The sequence below is a fragment of the Diabrotica virgifera genome, chromosome 10 (assembly GCF_917563875.1).
Source record: "Diabrotica virgifera virgifera chromosome 10, PGI_DIABVI_V3a".
NCBI lineage: Eukaryota > Metazoa > Arthropoda > Insecta > Coleoptera > Chrysomelidae > Diabrotica > Diabrotica virgifera.
This window is the reverse complement of record NC_065452.1, coordinates 105,429,481-105,446,766: the sequence shown is the minus strand read 5'-3', so window position 1 is coordinate 105,446,766 and position 17,286 is coordinate 105,429,481. Positions and strand designations below refer to the sequence as shown.

Below are 17,286 nucleotides of genomic sequence, written 5' to 3'. Positions count from 1 at the left end.
CTGGCTAAGGAACCTTAGAGAATGGTTTAACTGTAGTTCATTACAACTGTTCAGAGTAGCAGCCAACAAAGTGACCATAGCCATTATGATATCCAACCTCCGCTAGGAGATGGAACTTTAAGAAGAAGAAGTTAAGTACAATTCAAAGAATATTTAAGAAAAAATTCAATCCAAAATATTGAAAAATAAGCCATTGGCGACAAATTTTGGCAGGCAGCTCAAAAAAAATGGATTTTGCGGTGGACATCAGAACTCATCAGTGGATTATACGAAACAAAAAATTCAAAAAGATTTTATTAGGTTATGAGTTTCACGAGGTAACAACGTCGAGTTTTTTTATTTTTAATGATTTTTGAATTTTTGGTATCACTCAAAAGTCAAAAATACGAAATTTTTGATAAAAATTTTGTGAAAACCAACAGATTTAATATTGTTGAACAAAAAATAAGCACAAAACGAAAAATATCTCGACGTTGTTACCTCACGAAATGTCTAAAGAAAATCTGTGCAAAATATCAGGTAGATCGTCCGAGTAGTTTTTCAGTTACAATGTCCACCGCATTTGAAAAAGCAATTTTGAGAAAAATGCGTTTGAAGTTTTAACAACTGCATCTTCATCTTCTTATTTGTCTGCCAAATCGTAAAGTGATGAACATTGGAATATGTTTGTTAAATTGGGGAGTAATCTACAAAAAAGAAGGCGAACAGTTGTTTAACGTTTCTCACTACGCTCCGGCGTGCTGGCGCGAAGCCGCGGCAAAGCGAGTCAAAGGTAGGGATATTCAACACCCTGTATCTCTGGTAATTTTACTCCGATTATTTTGAAATTTGCAGAGAGTATTCTTGAAAGTATGCACTTTTATTTGAAACAATAAAAAATTTAAATATTTCAAACTATACCCCCTCCTTAACATGATGTTTTTGCTTAAGTTATGCTAACGGGATATGGTGGAATAGACGGAGAATGTTGCAAAGGTAAACAAGTTTATGGGAATTGGGAATTCTTGAGGATGAAGAGATAGTTGTTGGAAGAAGATAGAAGTTGGAAGAAGAGATAGTTGACTTCCACAACTATCTCTTCACCCTCAAGAATTCCCAATTCCCATAAACTTGTTTACCTTTGCAACATTCTCCGTCTATTCCACCATATCCCGTTAGCATAACTTAAGCAAAAAAAAAACATCATGTTAATGAATACTGAGGTAGTGGCTCCTTGTATCCGAATCATTTAGTGACTTGTAACCGTTGACCTGAAGATGCTCTACATACTTTAAAGAGCGAAACCGGTCGTCGGAAGTTACAATAAATGATTGAGAGTACGTCTGTCTTTTACTTCATTCATCTTCATTTCAATATAATTTCAAAATTGATGTAATTAAATCAACGGCGCAAAAAATTAAAATGAACCTTTAATCACAGTTTTTATGGTCTTTTAAAATGCGCAGACAAATTTCCAAAATTTCAATATACAGGGTGTTGGTTCAAGGTCACAATTACTTTATATTTTTTTGCTAATCCGGACCTGGATTTTTCTTGTCTTTAGTAATTGGCTCGTTCCAATGTGGTATATAAGTATTGATTATTTTTAAAATGAGTATTTATTCATTAACTTTAATAATTTATAACTAAAAGTTAATAATACCTGCTTTGTAATGTCAGAGTTCTTAAAAAATTCAATATAATTTCAAAATTAAAATCATAAATTTGTCTTCTAAAAATTTCAAATGTGCAAACAGATTTTCAAAATTTGAATATACAGGGTGTTGTTTTAAGGTCAGAATTACTTTATAATTTTTTGTTAATCCGGACCTGGATTTTTCTTATGGTTAGTATGCTGGTCGTTTGGGTTTTGAATGAGACATATCGCTGGTACCTATGATTAATGTGATTCCTAATACATTTCCAGTGAAAATAATAACTCTTTGATAAGTGTTGACGATACAATTTTTTTTATATGCGTGTCCGCGAAGATTATAACTCCCAAAATATTTATAACGAAAAGATTTAGTTTATAATAGATGCCGACGAAAATAATTATTTCCCTTTCTGTTTCGGCCGACGAAAACAATTATTTCTGAGAACTGTTTAGTAATTATAATTTTCGTGGACCCACAAACAGAAATGATGTTTTTTGCTGATACTCCTCAAAAAATAATTTTTTTCGCTAACACTGTATTAGGGATTATAATTTTCAGAATCATATAATCGAAAATAATATTTTTCGCGGCGTTCACTGAAAGTGCTACTCTTAACGGTATTTTTCGGAGTTATACTTTTCGTAGGCGGCGGCGATATGTGTACCAAATATGAAAAAAATATACAGGGCGGTTCTAAAGTTATGGCTTAGGAAAGTAATGGGCAAAATCGATAAAACAATCGGTAACTCAGTTATAAAAGTCGGTAGGGCAAAAAATGTATATCTAGAACCGGCTCCGTGACTTCTATGCACCGTTAAAGTATTTCCGTTTCCCAATGAAACACCCTGTATAAATAAATGATGGGAGGAATAATTCCGATATAGTACTGTACATTTAAAAGTAGAAGTATTGAACATATTTTATTAATTTTAGTGAAAGATATCCTGAACTAATGGTAGATACGAAATCCAAAAAATCTTCTAAAACCAAACCTCCAAAACCACCAAAACCACCAAAACCCCCAAAACCTCCAAAACCAGTGAAAGAAAAACCTCCTCCGAAGCCACCTAAAGTTCCTAAAGAAAAAGCACCAAAACGAACACTTTCTGCTTTTCAGTATTACCAAATTGCTGAAATGGCTAAAAATGAAATGGAAGATAAAATTGCTTATAGAGATATTTGTAGAGAAAGGTGGAAGGAGATGCCAGATGACAGAAAAATGGAATGGATTACATACGCCGAAGCTGAAACAGCAAAATATGAAGTAAGAGGGGTTATTATTAATTTTAGTCAAAACGGCAACAGGTGTATGTTTTTAAGCTAGTAGTGTGTAAAACATTTATTAAAAATCAATTAAGTACTTTCAGCATATCAAAATGCCATCATCACCTTATATGTCATCATCTTATAAGTATAAACACCTTCATTGAAGAGAAATTGTTTATAAAAAACATATTAATCGATGTGATATTATATATTGTTTCCCAAGATCAGAGGCCTAGCCCTGAACCAATTTTAAATTTAATATGTTGTTTGTCAACAATTTCTCTTCAATGAGGTGTTTATACCCATGATACTATGACAGGAAGATATGCACACTTGAAATTCTAAATTCAATCGACTGGCGCATGACGTCACTGCGAGACTAAACCAGGGAACTTATGTCTATCTTATTTTGACGACGAATCATATGGCAACGCTGTTTCATTACTATAAATGAATAACTTGAAACTTGAACTGTTAACGGTGAGTGGCCCTTGATGCCATATGTTGCACTAAGAATTCATAACTAGTTACTTTATGTGAAGACGTGGTTTGAAAATGCATAATTAATTTGTAAAATTAATTATAGAAAAATATGAATCTACGATTTGATTGTGTACATTACAAACAAAATAAATAAAGCTATAAGACATAAATTAAATATTATACAAAGCCGGTAAAACGTAAATAATTTGAAAAATAAACGAAAAGCGTGTCATACTTCAGACTTTATGAATATTATTTATTATTATTTATTTATTTATGATATTATTTGACAATTTTTATGATTTTTCTCTTGCGGATATTATAATTATCTGTAATATTTTTATTTAGCATCCTTATTTTAAAATACATTTTACATCTTAAAAAAAAGTAATTTTACGTCGTCACTGAGATTTACTGTTTTGCGGCTTCTAATAGGTTTTTCAGATAATGTTTACTAATTTTCAATATACTGCGATTATAAGTACGAACAATATGTTCCAGTTCACTACATTTAGTTACAAATTCCAGGGTTGGTTTTAGTAACCACTCTCAGAAACGTGGTTTAGCCAAGTAAACGATTTATCATCCGGAATCCCATCGTCTTAACGTTCCTACAGCTGGAAGGGGATAGCCTCTTTTTTTTAATAAACGATAGGACCTTGCCCCTGCAGCGTGCAAAGAAATTGCTGAAGCAACATCTTCAATTGACCACTTAAATTGTTTTTAGTTTTTAATTTTTTTAACTGCCCTTTAGTAAAAATTCTTTCAACTGTACTTTTCCTCCTTCTCTCTACTAAGAAGTTCCTTTAATTTTTTATTTTCAGTTTGCAAATTCTTTATTAAATTTGTTCCATGGCTTTTTTGACTATGTCGTTTTCACTGAAATTAAATAATTTTTAAGTAGATCATAACAAATATGTATTATGTAATTTTGTAGATTTTAAAAATAGGTTTTTTCTCTTACATTACAGTTTGAGTAGCGATATCCTTAAATTTTGTGTCGCAAGTTTCTTCTACTGCTTGTTTTGCAATCTGATCTAACACATTTGACATTTCAGGTTGTAGTTCATGTGTTTTCTCTGTAATAAAAGTTAAATATATAAAGAACACATTTCATTACCATATTCGTAGTAAAAAATACATCCAAAATGAGTTATTTATGGAGCTATCAAAAATAAAGTGTTACTTCGAATTCAGAGTTCTATTAAAATGGCCATTAGTATCTATAGAAACATTTTGTCTGTCGTTAAATTGTGTATAAAATCAAAATACTTACATGTTTTTTAATACATTTCTTATCTTTATTCTTCTTTTGCGTGTATTTTCAATCGATGTTTTAGCACTTGGGGTCTTTATTAAATGAAGTGAAGGTATTGCATCATTTCTTAACTTCCACTTGTTGTCAGGTAATCCCAATAGTTTTTCTTTGAAACAATAGTCAGCTTCTGTAAAATGTTTTGAGCATATTCTCGCGGTATCTACATTAAATTTGTCTCGCTGAAAACACTTGGAGACCCACACTTTACGTATGTGTTTGTCTCTAACGTTTTCACCACAAAATTTATATAACTATATAATATAAAAGTTTTTACTACATAAACGAATAAACAAAGATCTCATTTAATACGTTTTGAAGCAACACGTGAGAGATAACTATTGTATTAACACGAATGAACATGAACACAAATAAAGAATTCAACTTGACGCCAGGAAAGTTGTCTCTGGTTTACGTCACAGTGAGCGATAGGGATGCAAGACCATCATGCGCGTTGATTTATCTTCTTGTCATAGTATCATGTTTATACCTATAAAGGCCCCGTCTCACCATCAAATAATTGACAGTTATTTGATCAAACTTGACAGTCAAACTTGACTAGTGACACAAACTATACATACTAACTGTCACTTTGTGTCACTAACTGTCAAGTTTGATCAAATAACTGTCAATTATTTGATGGTGAGACGGGGCCTTAAGACGAAGCTCTGATGATGGCATTTTGATATGCTGAAAGTACTTAGCTGATTTTTAATAAATGTTTTACACACTATCAGTTTTTGAACACATACACCTGTTGCTGTTTTGACTTATATAGAAGTGTGTACGAATCATACAGTCTTTTTCTATTTATTATTAATTTAACTGATCCTAACGATATTGTGTTTTGTAGGAAGAAGTGCGACAGTATGTCAAGAATCATCCTGAATATGTTACTAATGCACCAAAATCCCAACTGACAAAAGAGGAACTTCAAGTTAAAGAACGAATGTCAGGTAGACCTGCAAAACCACCAGTTTCAGCATACAACGTTTTTTCAAGAATGATGCTTCATTCTGATGACATCAAAGACGTTCCAGTAAAGGATAGGTTGGTTTTTGTCTCTAACCAATGGAAAGAGTGCACAGATGAAGAGAAGAATCACTATAAAGATCTTTTCAATAAAGTAAGAAAATTTTGATTTCAGAAAAAATGTTTCTTACTATCTGTTTTTTAGACCATCGAAAAATATAATCAAGACTTTGCTGCTTATTTGGAGACTCTTTCCGAAGCAGAAAGAAATTTAGAATTGTTGAAAGCTCAACCCAAACAACCCAAACGACGGAAATCTGAAGTTGAGAAAGTAAAAAGAGAAACTAAAAAGAAGCCAACAAAGAAGGCTGAACATAAACCAGCAAAAAGAAAAACTGTTAATAAGTCAGCCGATAAACCTTCCAAAAAAACACCAGCTAAATTAGTGGAGCCTGAACAACCGCCCATGTAAGTTACACAAATTGGTTTAATAATCCCATTCTGGGTTTGGTTTTCAGTTTCTCGTGTGACTTCGCTCTTTCCACTAGTTTTCTCCATTCTTTTTTCTCTTTGATTGTCCTTCCTATATTCTAATTTCCAAACTCCTTAAATATTCTTCCAGTTATTGTCTCCATCCCAGCTTAGGTCTCCGTCTGGTTCTTTTACCTGGTGGTTGCCATATTCCGTTATAACTATTAACGGATTGCTCTTCTCTCCTCTCATTATGTTCTTCTTTTTCTTCTTTTTGTATAGACATGACTCTGTTTGTTTTTTCAATGTGCCTCTAGTAAGTTGTCGTTCCATCGTGTTCGTGGTCTTCCCATTGATCGTCTTCCTATTGGGGAACCGTCTCTCGCTGTCCTGACTATCCTATTGGTTGTCATTCGGCTTATGTGGTCATTCCATTCTATTTTATTTTTCTGTTTCTTACCTAGTTATTAATCTTATACACCTTGTATCTCCGTCGTATATCTGTACTTCTAGCTCTGTCCCATAGTCTCTTACCATCGATTTTTCGAAGGGTTTTCATCTCCGCTGTTTCGAGCAATCTTTTTGTCCTCCCTGTGTCGGGTCGTGTTTCTGCCGCGTATGTCATTATTGGTCTGATGACTGTTTTGTACATTCTGCCTTTCATTTCTTTTCCGATATTTTTATTTCTCCATATTGTGTCATTCAGGCAACCTGCGGCTCTGTTTGCTCTATTGACTTGATCTTCCACTTCTGTTTCGAGCCTTCCGTAGCTAGATAGTGTGATGCCTAGGTATTTGAACTCCATCACTTGTTCTATTATCTGACCTTCCAGCTCCGATTTACATTTTATTGGATCTGCTGTTATAATCATGCATTTTGTCTTTTGTGAGGAAATTAACATGTTAAATTTTCTGGCGATTATGTTGAATTGGTGCAGCATACGTTGTAAATCATCTTCACTTTGAGATTAGTATTGCATCGTCCGCATAGCAGATTATTTAAGTTGTTTTTCTCCCATTTGCTATCCTTTTTTAGTTCTTACTTTTTTTATTATTTCATCCATGATCAGGTTGAACAATAAAGGACTCAAGGAATCCCCCTGTCTTATCCCATTGCCGGCTTCAATTGGGTCAGTTAATTCATCGTCCACGTTTACTTTTATTGTGTTGCTCATTGTGCTCATTATGTTCTATACCATCTAATTATCTGAGCTTTTATTGCTCTAACTATGTTCTCTTGACTCATCGTGATTCATCCGTTCCTCTTCGTTTTCCCTCGTTGGTTTCTAATAACCTTTTTAGTAATAAATAAATTTCAAATAACATAACCTTCCTCTCAAAAACTTTCAGTTGCTCTTCTCGTGCTGTCAATGTTAATTTCTCTTAACCTATACCAGTATTGGTCTTACGGTGGTTTTGTAGATTTTCATTTTTGTGTTTCGGCTTTCTGATCATCGTTTTCACAGTAGTTAGTGTTCATTCATCTTACATACCAAGTGTATCAAAATTCATCATTTTTTTATGAACCTTTCGAACTTTTTATAAACCTTTGAAATGTGGACCTATAGAAGAGTTATAAGGGTTTCCTGGGTCGATAGAGTTACGAACAATGAAGTACTGAGAAGAATAGGTAAAGAGAAGGAAGTTGAACTTACAATTAAAGAAAGAAAACTACAGTATCTCGGACATGTGACGCGGGGCGAGAAGTATGGCATCCTGCGACTCATAATGCAAGGAAAGATAGATGGCAGAAGACGAATTTCTTAGCTAAAGAACCTGAGAGAATGGTTTGGATGCAGCTCAAAACAACTATTTAGAGCTGCTGCCTCAAAAATTAAAATAGCTATGATGATTGCCAACCTCCGTAGCGGAGATGACACCTGAAGAAGAAGATAAACCTTTCAAACCTTTTATGAACCTTTCGAAAACAACCTGGCAGTTCCATAGTATCTTTTGATGCCCTATGTTTGAGGTGTGGAGCAATGGGGAGAAGTGTCCTCATCTATAATATAATCTTTTCATCCCGTTGTGTGTTTCTAACTCTTCACACAGCTTTGCAGACTTCAGACTGCAGACTCTTCCTCTTATATTATGTAACCTTATCTTCATATCTTTTAGATCTCTTGTACCTCTTTCATCTCCTCAACTTTCTGTTGCACTTCATCGTTTTTCAGATGTTTCTCTTACCACTTTCTCTCCCACTCATACCAAAACTTTGCTGTTGGCTTCCCACCGATCATTTACCACATCTTTTCCCTCAAATTCTTCCAGGACTCTACTCTTGAAAACTCTGACCATATCCCTATGTTTTAACTTCCACCACTTTACTTTTTGATGTCCTACTTACTTTCCTTTTCACCTCACCTTTCTCTCCGTATCCACTATCACCTTTCGGCATTGACTAGGCATACACTGAACCTTTATCACTTTACAGTTGGTAACCTCTTTTAGTTTTCGTCTTCTACATACTATAGGCACTATTGGTCTTCAATCTTCATAAAGAATATATTAATCACCTTCATCGTTTCTTATTCCTATTCCCATGAACTCTTTCTATACCCCGCTCTTTCTTTACCAATGTGTCCATTCAAATCACCTCCAAAAAACATTTATATGTATTGTTTTGATTCTACTTATATTCTTTATGTAATATTTAAAAAGTATACTTTATTTATTTTCAATTATTAATGTAACAAAACTTTTATTGGGCTAGCTCAAATTAATAAATTATCTCAGGGTTTTACGTCATCCAATCACAGAAATGCACAACCAATACTCAGATGAAACTCATGGAAAAATAAAAGTCAAAAGTAAAATATAACCGTATATTAAAACAAATTGTTTCTCCCCAAGAATTAAACACAAATTTTAATAATAGAATAAATTATAAAATAAACAATCTGAAACGATTATGTAAATAATTGTAGAAGAATATGAAAAATACTGCAAATTATTTTAAAATAGAAAGTTACCCAGTATAGATACAAAAATAAATTATAACTGGTAAACAAAAGTCAATTTAAAAATTTTACGAAATAGTTTATGTAAAAGTTTATGTCAAATTACACTAGAGTCTTTATGTAGACGTCAATGAAGCCAAAGAACCGAAATCGTCGCAACGGAGAATATTGATAGAGAGAAATATAGAGATCAGAATACCTTGTTACAACTGCTACCACTTTCACTGAATTTAATTTTGACTTTAAAAACATTTACTTAGTACTTTTTGTTTACGGGTGTGCCTATAAGGCTTTGATTAACGAAGACCCACACTTTTTACTTTTTTCACAACACAAACTGCTCCTTTTTGCTATCTTACACTGCCTTTTCTTTCTTTGCCAAAAAAACTGTGTTGCTCAACTTCCCCTTCCATCAATTACATCCCTTCAGTTCTATTGGTCCAAACAAATATCCCTACTACGTCATATATTACCGCTTCCAAATTTTCCAGTCATCAGTGTACTTTTACCAAAATAATTTAAAAATGAACTATTTTAACGTAATACAAATTGACAAACTTTATGCATACAAATTATTATACAATTAAATAATTAGATTTTCTTCTTCTTCCTCTCTCTGCCTTTATTTATTTATGACTTCTTCTTCTTCTTCTTAGCCTTCTATCGTCCACGTTTGGACATAGGCCTCTCCCAACTCCTTCCATCGGTCTCTATCCTGAGCAACATATTTCCAATTCGTTCCGGCTACTCTTTTAATATCATCAACCCATCTCATCTGTGGTCTTCCTCTCGGTCGTTTACTTTGGTAAGGTCTCCAATGTTGTATCGTGGCATTCCAACGTTGGTCTTTTTGTCTAACAGTGTGGCCTGCAAAGCTCCATTTAAGTTTGGCAACTTTTGTTGTTATGTCCTCGACTTTTGTTTTTGATCTATTATTGTTATCTATTATTGTTTTGATCTGTTATTTATGACAGTATATATTTATTTTGTATACTCAGGTCGACTCAGCCTGAATAAAATGAGTACCTTGGGTAAAACCAGGGGTAATAATAGGCGGTTGAAGCGTAGCACTGGCCCTGTTACCTTCCTTGTATACCGTAGGCCCTAGATATAGCAGACTACCCTGCTATACTCCCAAAGCCACGTGAGCGGTATAAAACGGGAGACTATTATATATTTATTTTGTAATTTACTTACTCCGTGGTGGTACAACCCTTCATAGGTTTTAGCCGACTCGACAACATGCCTCCGCTCTTCTCGGCCTTGAGCAATCTCCATCCAGTTTTCCACGCCCACAGCTTTCATGTCTCCTGCTACATTATCTCGCCACCGAGATAATATAGCTAGGAACTATCGGAATCAAGGGCGTCCACGTGGTTTACTTTCAGTTGGGACTTCCTCCCATACCAGCCCTACTGTTCTTTCGTCAGGATGTCTTCTGAGGTGTCCTGCCCATTGGAGTCTTCTGGACTTTATTTCTTTTATTATGTTGGCGCCTGGGTATAGTTCTTCGAGCTCTTTGTTAGTTCTTACCTTATGTTGTCCTGCTGCTTCATCAAGCACAGGCTTAAACATCTTCCTTATGATTTTTCTTTCCCAAACACGTAGTCTCTCTTCGTTTACCTTTGTTCTGATCCTGTCTCTGTTCTGGTTTTTGCGGCTCATATACATATATTTAGTTTTACTTTCATTGATTAGGAGCTGCTTTCTTCTCGAACCTGACCAAAGTCTCCTTTATCCTTAATCTGGTGTTTCCTATTAGATCGATTCTTCTTTTTGATGTGCCTATCCGTGACGAATGTTGGCGATCATCATGGCAATCTTCACCTTATCTGCAGCAACGCGGAAAAGCTGCACAGATGTTGTGTTGAACCAGGTTCTGAGGTTCTTTAACCAGGATGTTCTTCTTCCTGGACCTCGCTTTCCAAATATTTTTCCTTGCAGGATGGCTTGTAGAAGGGCATATTGGGATTCATTTCGCATAATGTGTCCAAAGTATTCCAACTTTCGAGATTTGATGGTGGTCAGTACCTCTTGGTTCTTCCCCATTCTTCTAAGGACCTCCTCATTTGTGACCCGATCAGTCCATGGGATTTTAAGAATTCTCCGATATAGCCACATCTCAAATGCTTCCAACTTTCGGCATATATCCTCGTTCAAGGTCCATGATTCAACACCATAAAAAAGGACAGAGAAGACGTAACATCTCAACATTCTTACTTTTATACCAAGGGAAAGGGTGTGGCTCTTGAAAAACGCGCCCATACGGTTGAAGATTGATCTAGCTTTTCCGATGCGCGCTCTTATCTCTTGGTTGTTGGTCCATTCTTCATTTATTATGGTGCCGAGGTAGTTGTAATGCTTCACTCTTTCTACAGGGGTTTGGTTGATATAGAGTTGACCTTCTGTTATCTTTTTCTTGCTGACGATCATAAGCTTTGTTTTCTTTACGTTTATATTGAGTCCATATTGTTGACTATAATACGTGATTTTGTTCATGAGGACTTGTAGGTCTTCTAGGTTGTCCTCAAATACCTGATGTTATTTAGCCGGTACCCGTTTAGTAGAATACCTTTTTCAGTTTCGTGCAAAGCTTCGATAAATATTCTTTCAGAGTAAAGATTGAAAATTAGGGGGGACAAAATGCAGCCCTGCCTCACTCCACGCATGATTTTCACATATTCGGTGTGTTCACCGTCAACTCTGAGGTTTGCATTCTGATTCCAGTAAAGGTTTCTAATTATTTTCAGATCTTGGTTGTTAATTCCTGCTTCTTTTAGTATTTGCATCATCTTGGCGTGTTGTACTCGATCAAACGCCTTCTCGTAATCAACCAGACATGGGTATACGTCGCAATTGATGTCTCTGCATCGTTGGAATAAGACTTATATTGAAAACAAAGCCTCTATCGTACCACAGCATTTATGAACCCGAACTGGTTGGGCGAAATTTGACTTTCACATAGCTTGTACATTCTCGTATGGATTACCTTTAGGAACAATTTTAGGAGATGACTCATCAGGCTTATCGTACGCTATTCTTCGCATTTTTTGGCTCCTGGTTTTTTTGGAAGTGAAATAAACTCAGACTTCAGCCATTTTGTTGGTATTTCTCCAGAGTTGTATATGTTGTTGAATATCTTTGTGATTATTTCTATTGATTCGTTGTCCATCAGTTTAAGTAGTTCTGCTTGTATATTATCGAGACCTGCTGTGCCATCCTTTAGCTGTCTTATGGCAGAATAAACTTCTTGCTGTAATATTCTTGGTCCATCATTTTCCTCTTCTTCTAACTCAAAGGTGTTATCTCTTTGGTCTTCAAATAGTTTTTCTAGATATTCTTTCCACGTTCTAATTTTACTCTGTTTGTCTAAGATGATGTTTCTGTCAGAATCAGTTAGATTTCCTCTCTGTCTCCGTCTTAGTCCACCTGTGAGTTCTTTAACTTTCCTATGTACATTGTGACTATCGTACTTTGACTGTAGAGTCTCAATTTCTTGGCATCTCTCCATTGCTTCTTTTTCTTTCGCTTCTCTAATTTTCCTTCTTATTGATATATTGATTGTTTTATATGTGTCGGGGTCATTTTTGGCATTTCTTATTTCGTCCATTAGTTTCAGGATCTCATGTGTCATCCATGATTTCTTCTTGGTTAATTTATCTGCCTGTTTATCCTTTACATTTTGAACTATTTCGTTCATCTGTTTGATCATTTGTTCTTCGTTCGATTCGTCTCTAATTGCAGTCACTTGCTCGTTTAACGTGGCTTGGACCGTCATTTTCGTGTCAGGGTCTTTTAGCATACGTAGGTCGTATGATTATGATTTCTTTTTCTGTACTATTTTGAGTTTGACGCGAAATACTCCCACCAGTGGAACGTGGTCCGTCTCTAAGTCTGCTCCAGGATGTCGTGACAGATGTAAAGCTGTTTCGGAATCTTTTGTTTACTAAAATGTAATCTATTTGATTTCTAATAATTCTCCCGGGTTTGTCTTGAGGGGATTTCCATGTGTACAGCTTTCGAGGTGGTAATTGGAAAAATGTGTTGGTGACAACGAGTTATGAGGCTTCTGCGAATTTTTCTAGCAGGTCTCTTCTGTCGTTTCTGACTCCAAGTCCATGTGTGCCGATGTACTGCGTCTTATCTCCAGCTCCAATCTTGGCATTAAAATCTCCCATAATGATAAGAACTTCCTGTCGTGGAATTTTCTGTATAATTCTGTTGATGTTCTCATAAACCTCAATAGCTTCTTCCTCTTTTTTGTCTGCCGTGGGAGCATAAACTTGGATAATATTTATATTGACGGGGTTGGCTTGTACTTGTAGTAACATCACTCTCTCTGATATTGGCGTAAAGTCACTCTCTCTGATAGAGTAGATTAGATTAGATCGATAACATCTGCAAATGCCAACAGTAAATTTGATCTCTTTCGATGAAATACTGTAGTCGGTTTTTCGATTCTTGCACTTCTGATTATGTGTTCCAGATAAGTTGAAGTGTTGTGGTGAAAGTGCACCTCCCTGTTTTGTCCATTTTTTATTTCAAATGTCTCCGATTTATTTTGTAATTGCTTTGTAATAAAACTTTTTTAGTTCTGCCTACAAGTATTTCGTCAAGTCATATAAAGGACAAGAACCGTCCAAAGCGTGGAAGTCGTTGAGTTCGGAAGAAAAGAAAAAATACGAAGATGAGTTAGTCCAGGAGAAAAAAAAGTACATCTTAGATTTTGAGAAATTTTTAAAAAGCATGACCAAAGAAGAATTAGAGCACTTTTCTAATACCAGACAAAAAAATAGGAAGGTTGAAGAGGAAGATGACGACGAGGAAGACGACGATGATGACGACGAGGGAGATGATGATGAAGAAGAAAATGGGGTAAGTTGATTGAAAACTTATATAATTAGATACGATTTAAAACCAGTTGTTTAACTGTAGTTTATATACAGGGTATTAGTAAATTAGTGCTACAAGCTTTAAGGGGTAATTCTGCATGAAAAAATATTTTTTTTATTTAATGAAACTCCAGCCGGAATCTTATGATTATTGCTATCTGATCATTTACTACGATCAATAAGCAAGTTAGTTATCTAAAAGATACTACAAAAAACTTATCTAAGGTCATATTCACCAATATTCCTTAGGCTCTAATACATAATAGCACTACTAACTAACGTGTAACTTTGCTACCTGCTCTGCTTTTTCACTTCTAGCACTTATAGTCTAGAGTAATAAGGATTTTCGCGGGACACTCAAAGATCCAGGAATCTGACTACTTTTTTAGTTATTGTAGCCCTATAGGAAGAAAACCTACTTGTTTCCTGCCTAGAGTTCGCGTCCGTTTTTTAATTATTAACAATTTAGTGCAAAAATCGCCATTTTTTCGATTTTTTGCACTCCATTCAAAAGCTAAATAGTTGACATAAAATTACGAAATTTTTTTAGAACAGTGAAAAACCTTCAAAATGCCGATTTTTGAAAGGTAAAAAGTTAATTTGTTGCTACGCAAGCTGAAAAATAAGTGAAAATCGTTATTTGTTAATAACTTTTACTAAAGCTACCTTAGAACTTTAGTGTTTCACCCAAAGTTGGGTATTGGCGTACTTAACAAAACTTCAAAATTTGAGACCGATCCATTAATTAATTTAAGAATTATTCTATTTGTTTATCCCAGACCTTTATTTTGCAATAAGATAAGACAAAAAAATAATGAAGATTGGGCAATTCTGAGTATGCCAAATGAAAATAGAAGAGTGATAGTATCAAAATGAATTAAAAAAAGATAAAAAAAAATAATTAATATAGTCAAAAATCCTAACGCCAAATTTTTGAAATTTTGTAGTTTATAAACATTTAGAATAACTTTAAAAATGTTGCCCGCAGAAACAATCTTTTTATACATTCGAAAATATAGTATTTTAACACGAATTTTCAAATAAAAAAATTTAGCATGGGTTCATTTGGGACAAAGTTAGCCATATGTTTTTTTTTAATTCACAGCTAATTTGTTTATAACAATATTAAGGAATCTCATTAATGCCGTTTTAAAGAATGGGATTTGTATTTTTTCCAAAAAAATTGCACAAACATTGTACCTTTACAGCACCCTCTACGTTTTTTCAAAAATGTAGTTCAAACGATTACTAGGGGGAAAAATACCGAAAAAGCAATTTCAAACGAATATAATTTTCTGTATCTCCAGATCAACTCGATGGATTTTGATCTTTCGATTTTTAATTTGTATGTAATTTCTACGTACATTACAAATATGTAATTTGTGTATAAATGTATTAATAATTAATAAACAGTCTAATTTGTTTAAACAATTATTGAAAAAATATGTTTTTTACAAAAATCTATTTTTTAATCATAGTATCATTAATGATCATAGAAAAAGTTAAAGTACACTTTAATAAATAAATGATTTTTATTAGATAATTATTTATTGAAGATAATTTATTTATTAAAGTATACCTTAACTTTTTCTATGATTAATAACGATAGTATGATTAAAATAATGGATTTTTGGGAAAAAATTATTTTTTCAAAAATTGTTTAAACAAATTAAACTGTTTATTAATTAATAAATGTCTAGACAAATTGCATATTTGTAATGTACAAAAAAATTACATACAAATTAAAGAAAGAACGATCAAAATATATTCAGTAGATCCCGAGATATAGAAAATGATAGTAGTTTTAAGTTGCCTTTTTTAGTTTTTGAACTCATGTTGTCGGCTCCCAGCTCCCTCTTCACTTACCACGACTAGTCAACAATTGAACTACATTTTTAAAACTTCGTGTAAAATACCAGCTTTTCTAATATGTAAAATGATTTTTTCTACGTACAATATTTTTAAAGTTATTCTAAATGTTTATAAACTACAAAATTTCACAAATTTGGCATTAGGGTTTTTGATTATGTTAGGTAATTTTTTATCTTTTTTAGTACATTTTGATAGCATCAGTTTTCTACTTTCATTTAGCATACGCAGAATTGCCTTATCTTGATTATTTTCTGTCTTATGTTATTGCAAAATAAAATAAATAATTAGAATAACTCTTAAACTAATTAATGGATTGGTCTCAAATTTTGAGGGTTTGTTAAGTACCCCAATACCCAACTTTGGGTGAAACGCTAAAGTTCTAAGGTAGTTTTAGTAAAGGTTATTAACAAATAACGATTTCCACTTATTTTGCAGTTTGCGTAGCAACAAATTAACTTTTTAACTTTCAAAAATCGGCATTTTGAAGGTTTTTTAATGTTCTAAAAAATTAAATTTTGTAATTTTGTCAACTATTTAGCTTTTGAATGGGGTGCCAAAAATCGAAAAAAATGGCGATTTTTGCACTAAATTCTCTAGGCAGGAAACAAGTATATTTTCTTCCTATAGGTCTGCAATAACTAAAAAAGTAGTCAGCTATCTGGATCTTTAAGTGTCCCGAACACGGTCTATTTCTAGCTTATTACCCTGGAGTATTATTTAACTTGTCGCACTAATGAGAACGGCTTCATTCTCTTAAATCTTCTTATCTGATTGGCGTTGTCTAGGAGTTTGATGGCCTCGACATTCACATGGTTGGAGAGCCTTTGTTCATATCTCTCGGCAAACTTACCTAATGGGTGCGTTCACCAGATCAGTGCGCTGTGTCAGCGCTTTGAAACTGTTTAAGATTTTTCGGGTGAACGTCAATGTCAATTTAGGCTAATCTTCAACGTGTTGACGAAGCGGTCGCCATTTTATTCAACGTTTGCATCGCTTCAATATTGAACGTGTTTAAGAAATATATTATAATGGCGCGCTTATTTGAAAATATTTACTTTTACAATGGTTTTAATTATAAAGTAATTGAAACTGAGGAGATACATAATTGTATATGCTCACGAAATTGTAAATCTGTGTATTGAGGAACACAGGAACAATATTTTCAACATAGTTCATATTTCTCGTCACATTATTATTTCTTTATGATGGGAATGCATCATCATCATCCAATGGTTCTGCCAAGTCCAGCAAAGCAGCACTAAAAAATATTTCTTGTTCATTTCATTATCAAACAACAATAAAGGTAGTATATTGTAGCAAAACAATGAATCACCGGCCGCAAGTAGAACCTCGAGACGTAAGCCGAGAAAATTCTGGCGGAAGCACGACATACGTGGAATCGACGCGCGGTATATGTGG

At 34.0% G+C, this 17,286-nt stretch overlaps 1 protein-coding gene across 1 annotated transcript in view; it reads left to right on the top strand.

Annotated features, from left to right (window-relative positions):
* LOC114332023 (nucleolar transcription factor 1-A) overlaps positions 1-17,286 on the top strand; it is a 73,481-nt gene that overhangs the window by 38,747 nt on the left and 17,448 nt on the right. The window contains exons 6-9 of the mRNA XM_050641482.1: positions 2,571-2,901; positions 5,555-5,827; positions 5,879-6,141; positions 13,696-13,978. Of these exons, the coding sequence (XP_050497439.1) occupies positions 2,571-2,901; positions 5,555-5,827; positions 5,879-6,141; positions 13,696-13,978 (1,150 nt within the window). The remainder of the gene's footprint in view (positions 1-2,570; positions 2,902-5,554; positions 5,828-5,878; positions 6,142-13,695; positions 13,979-17,286) is intronic.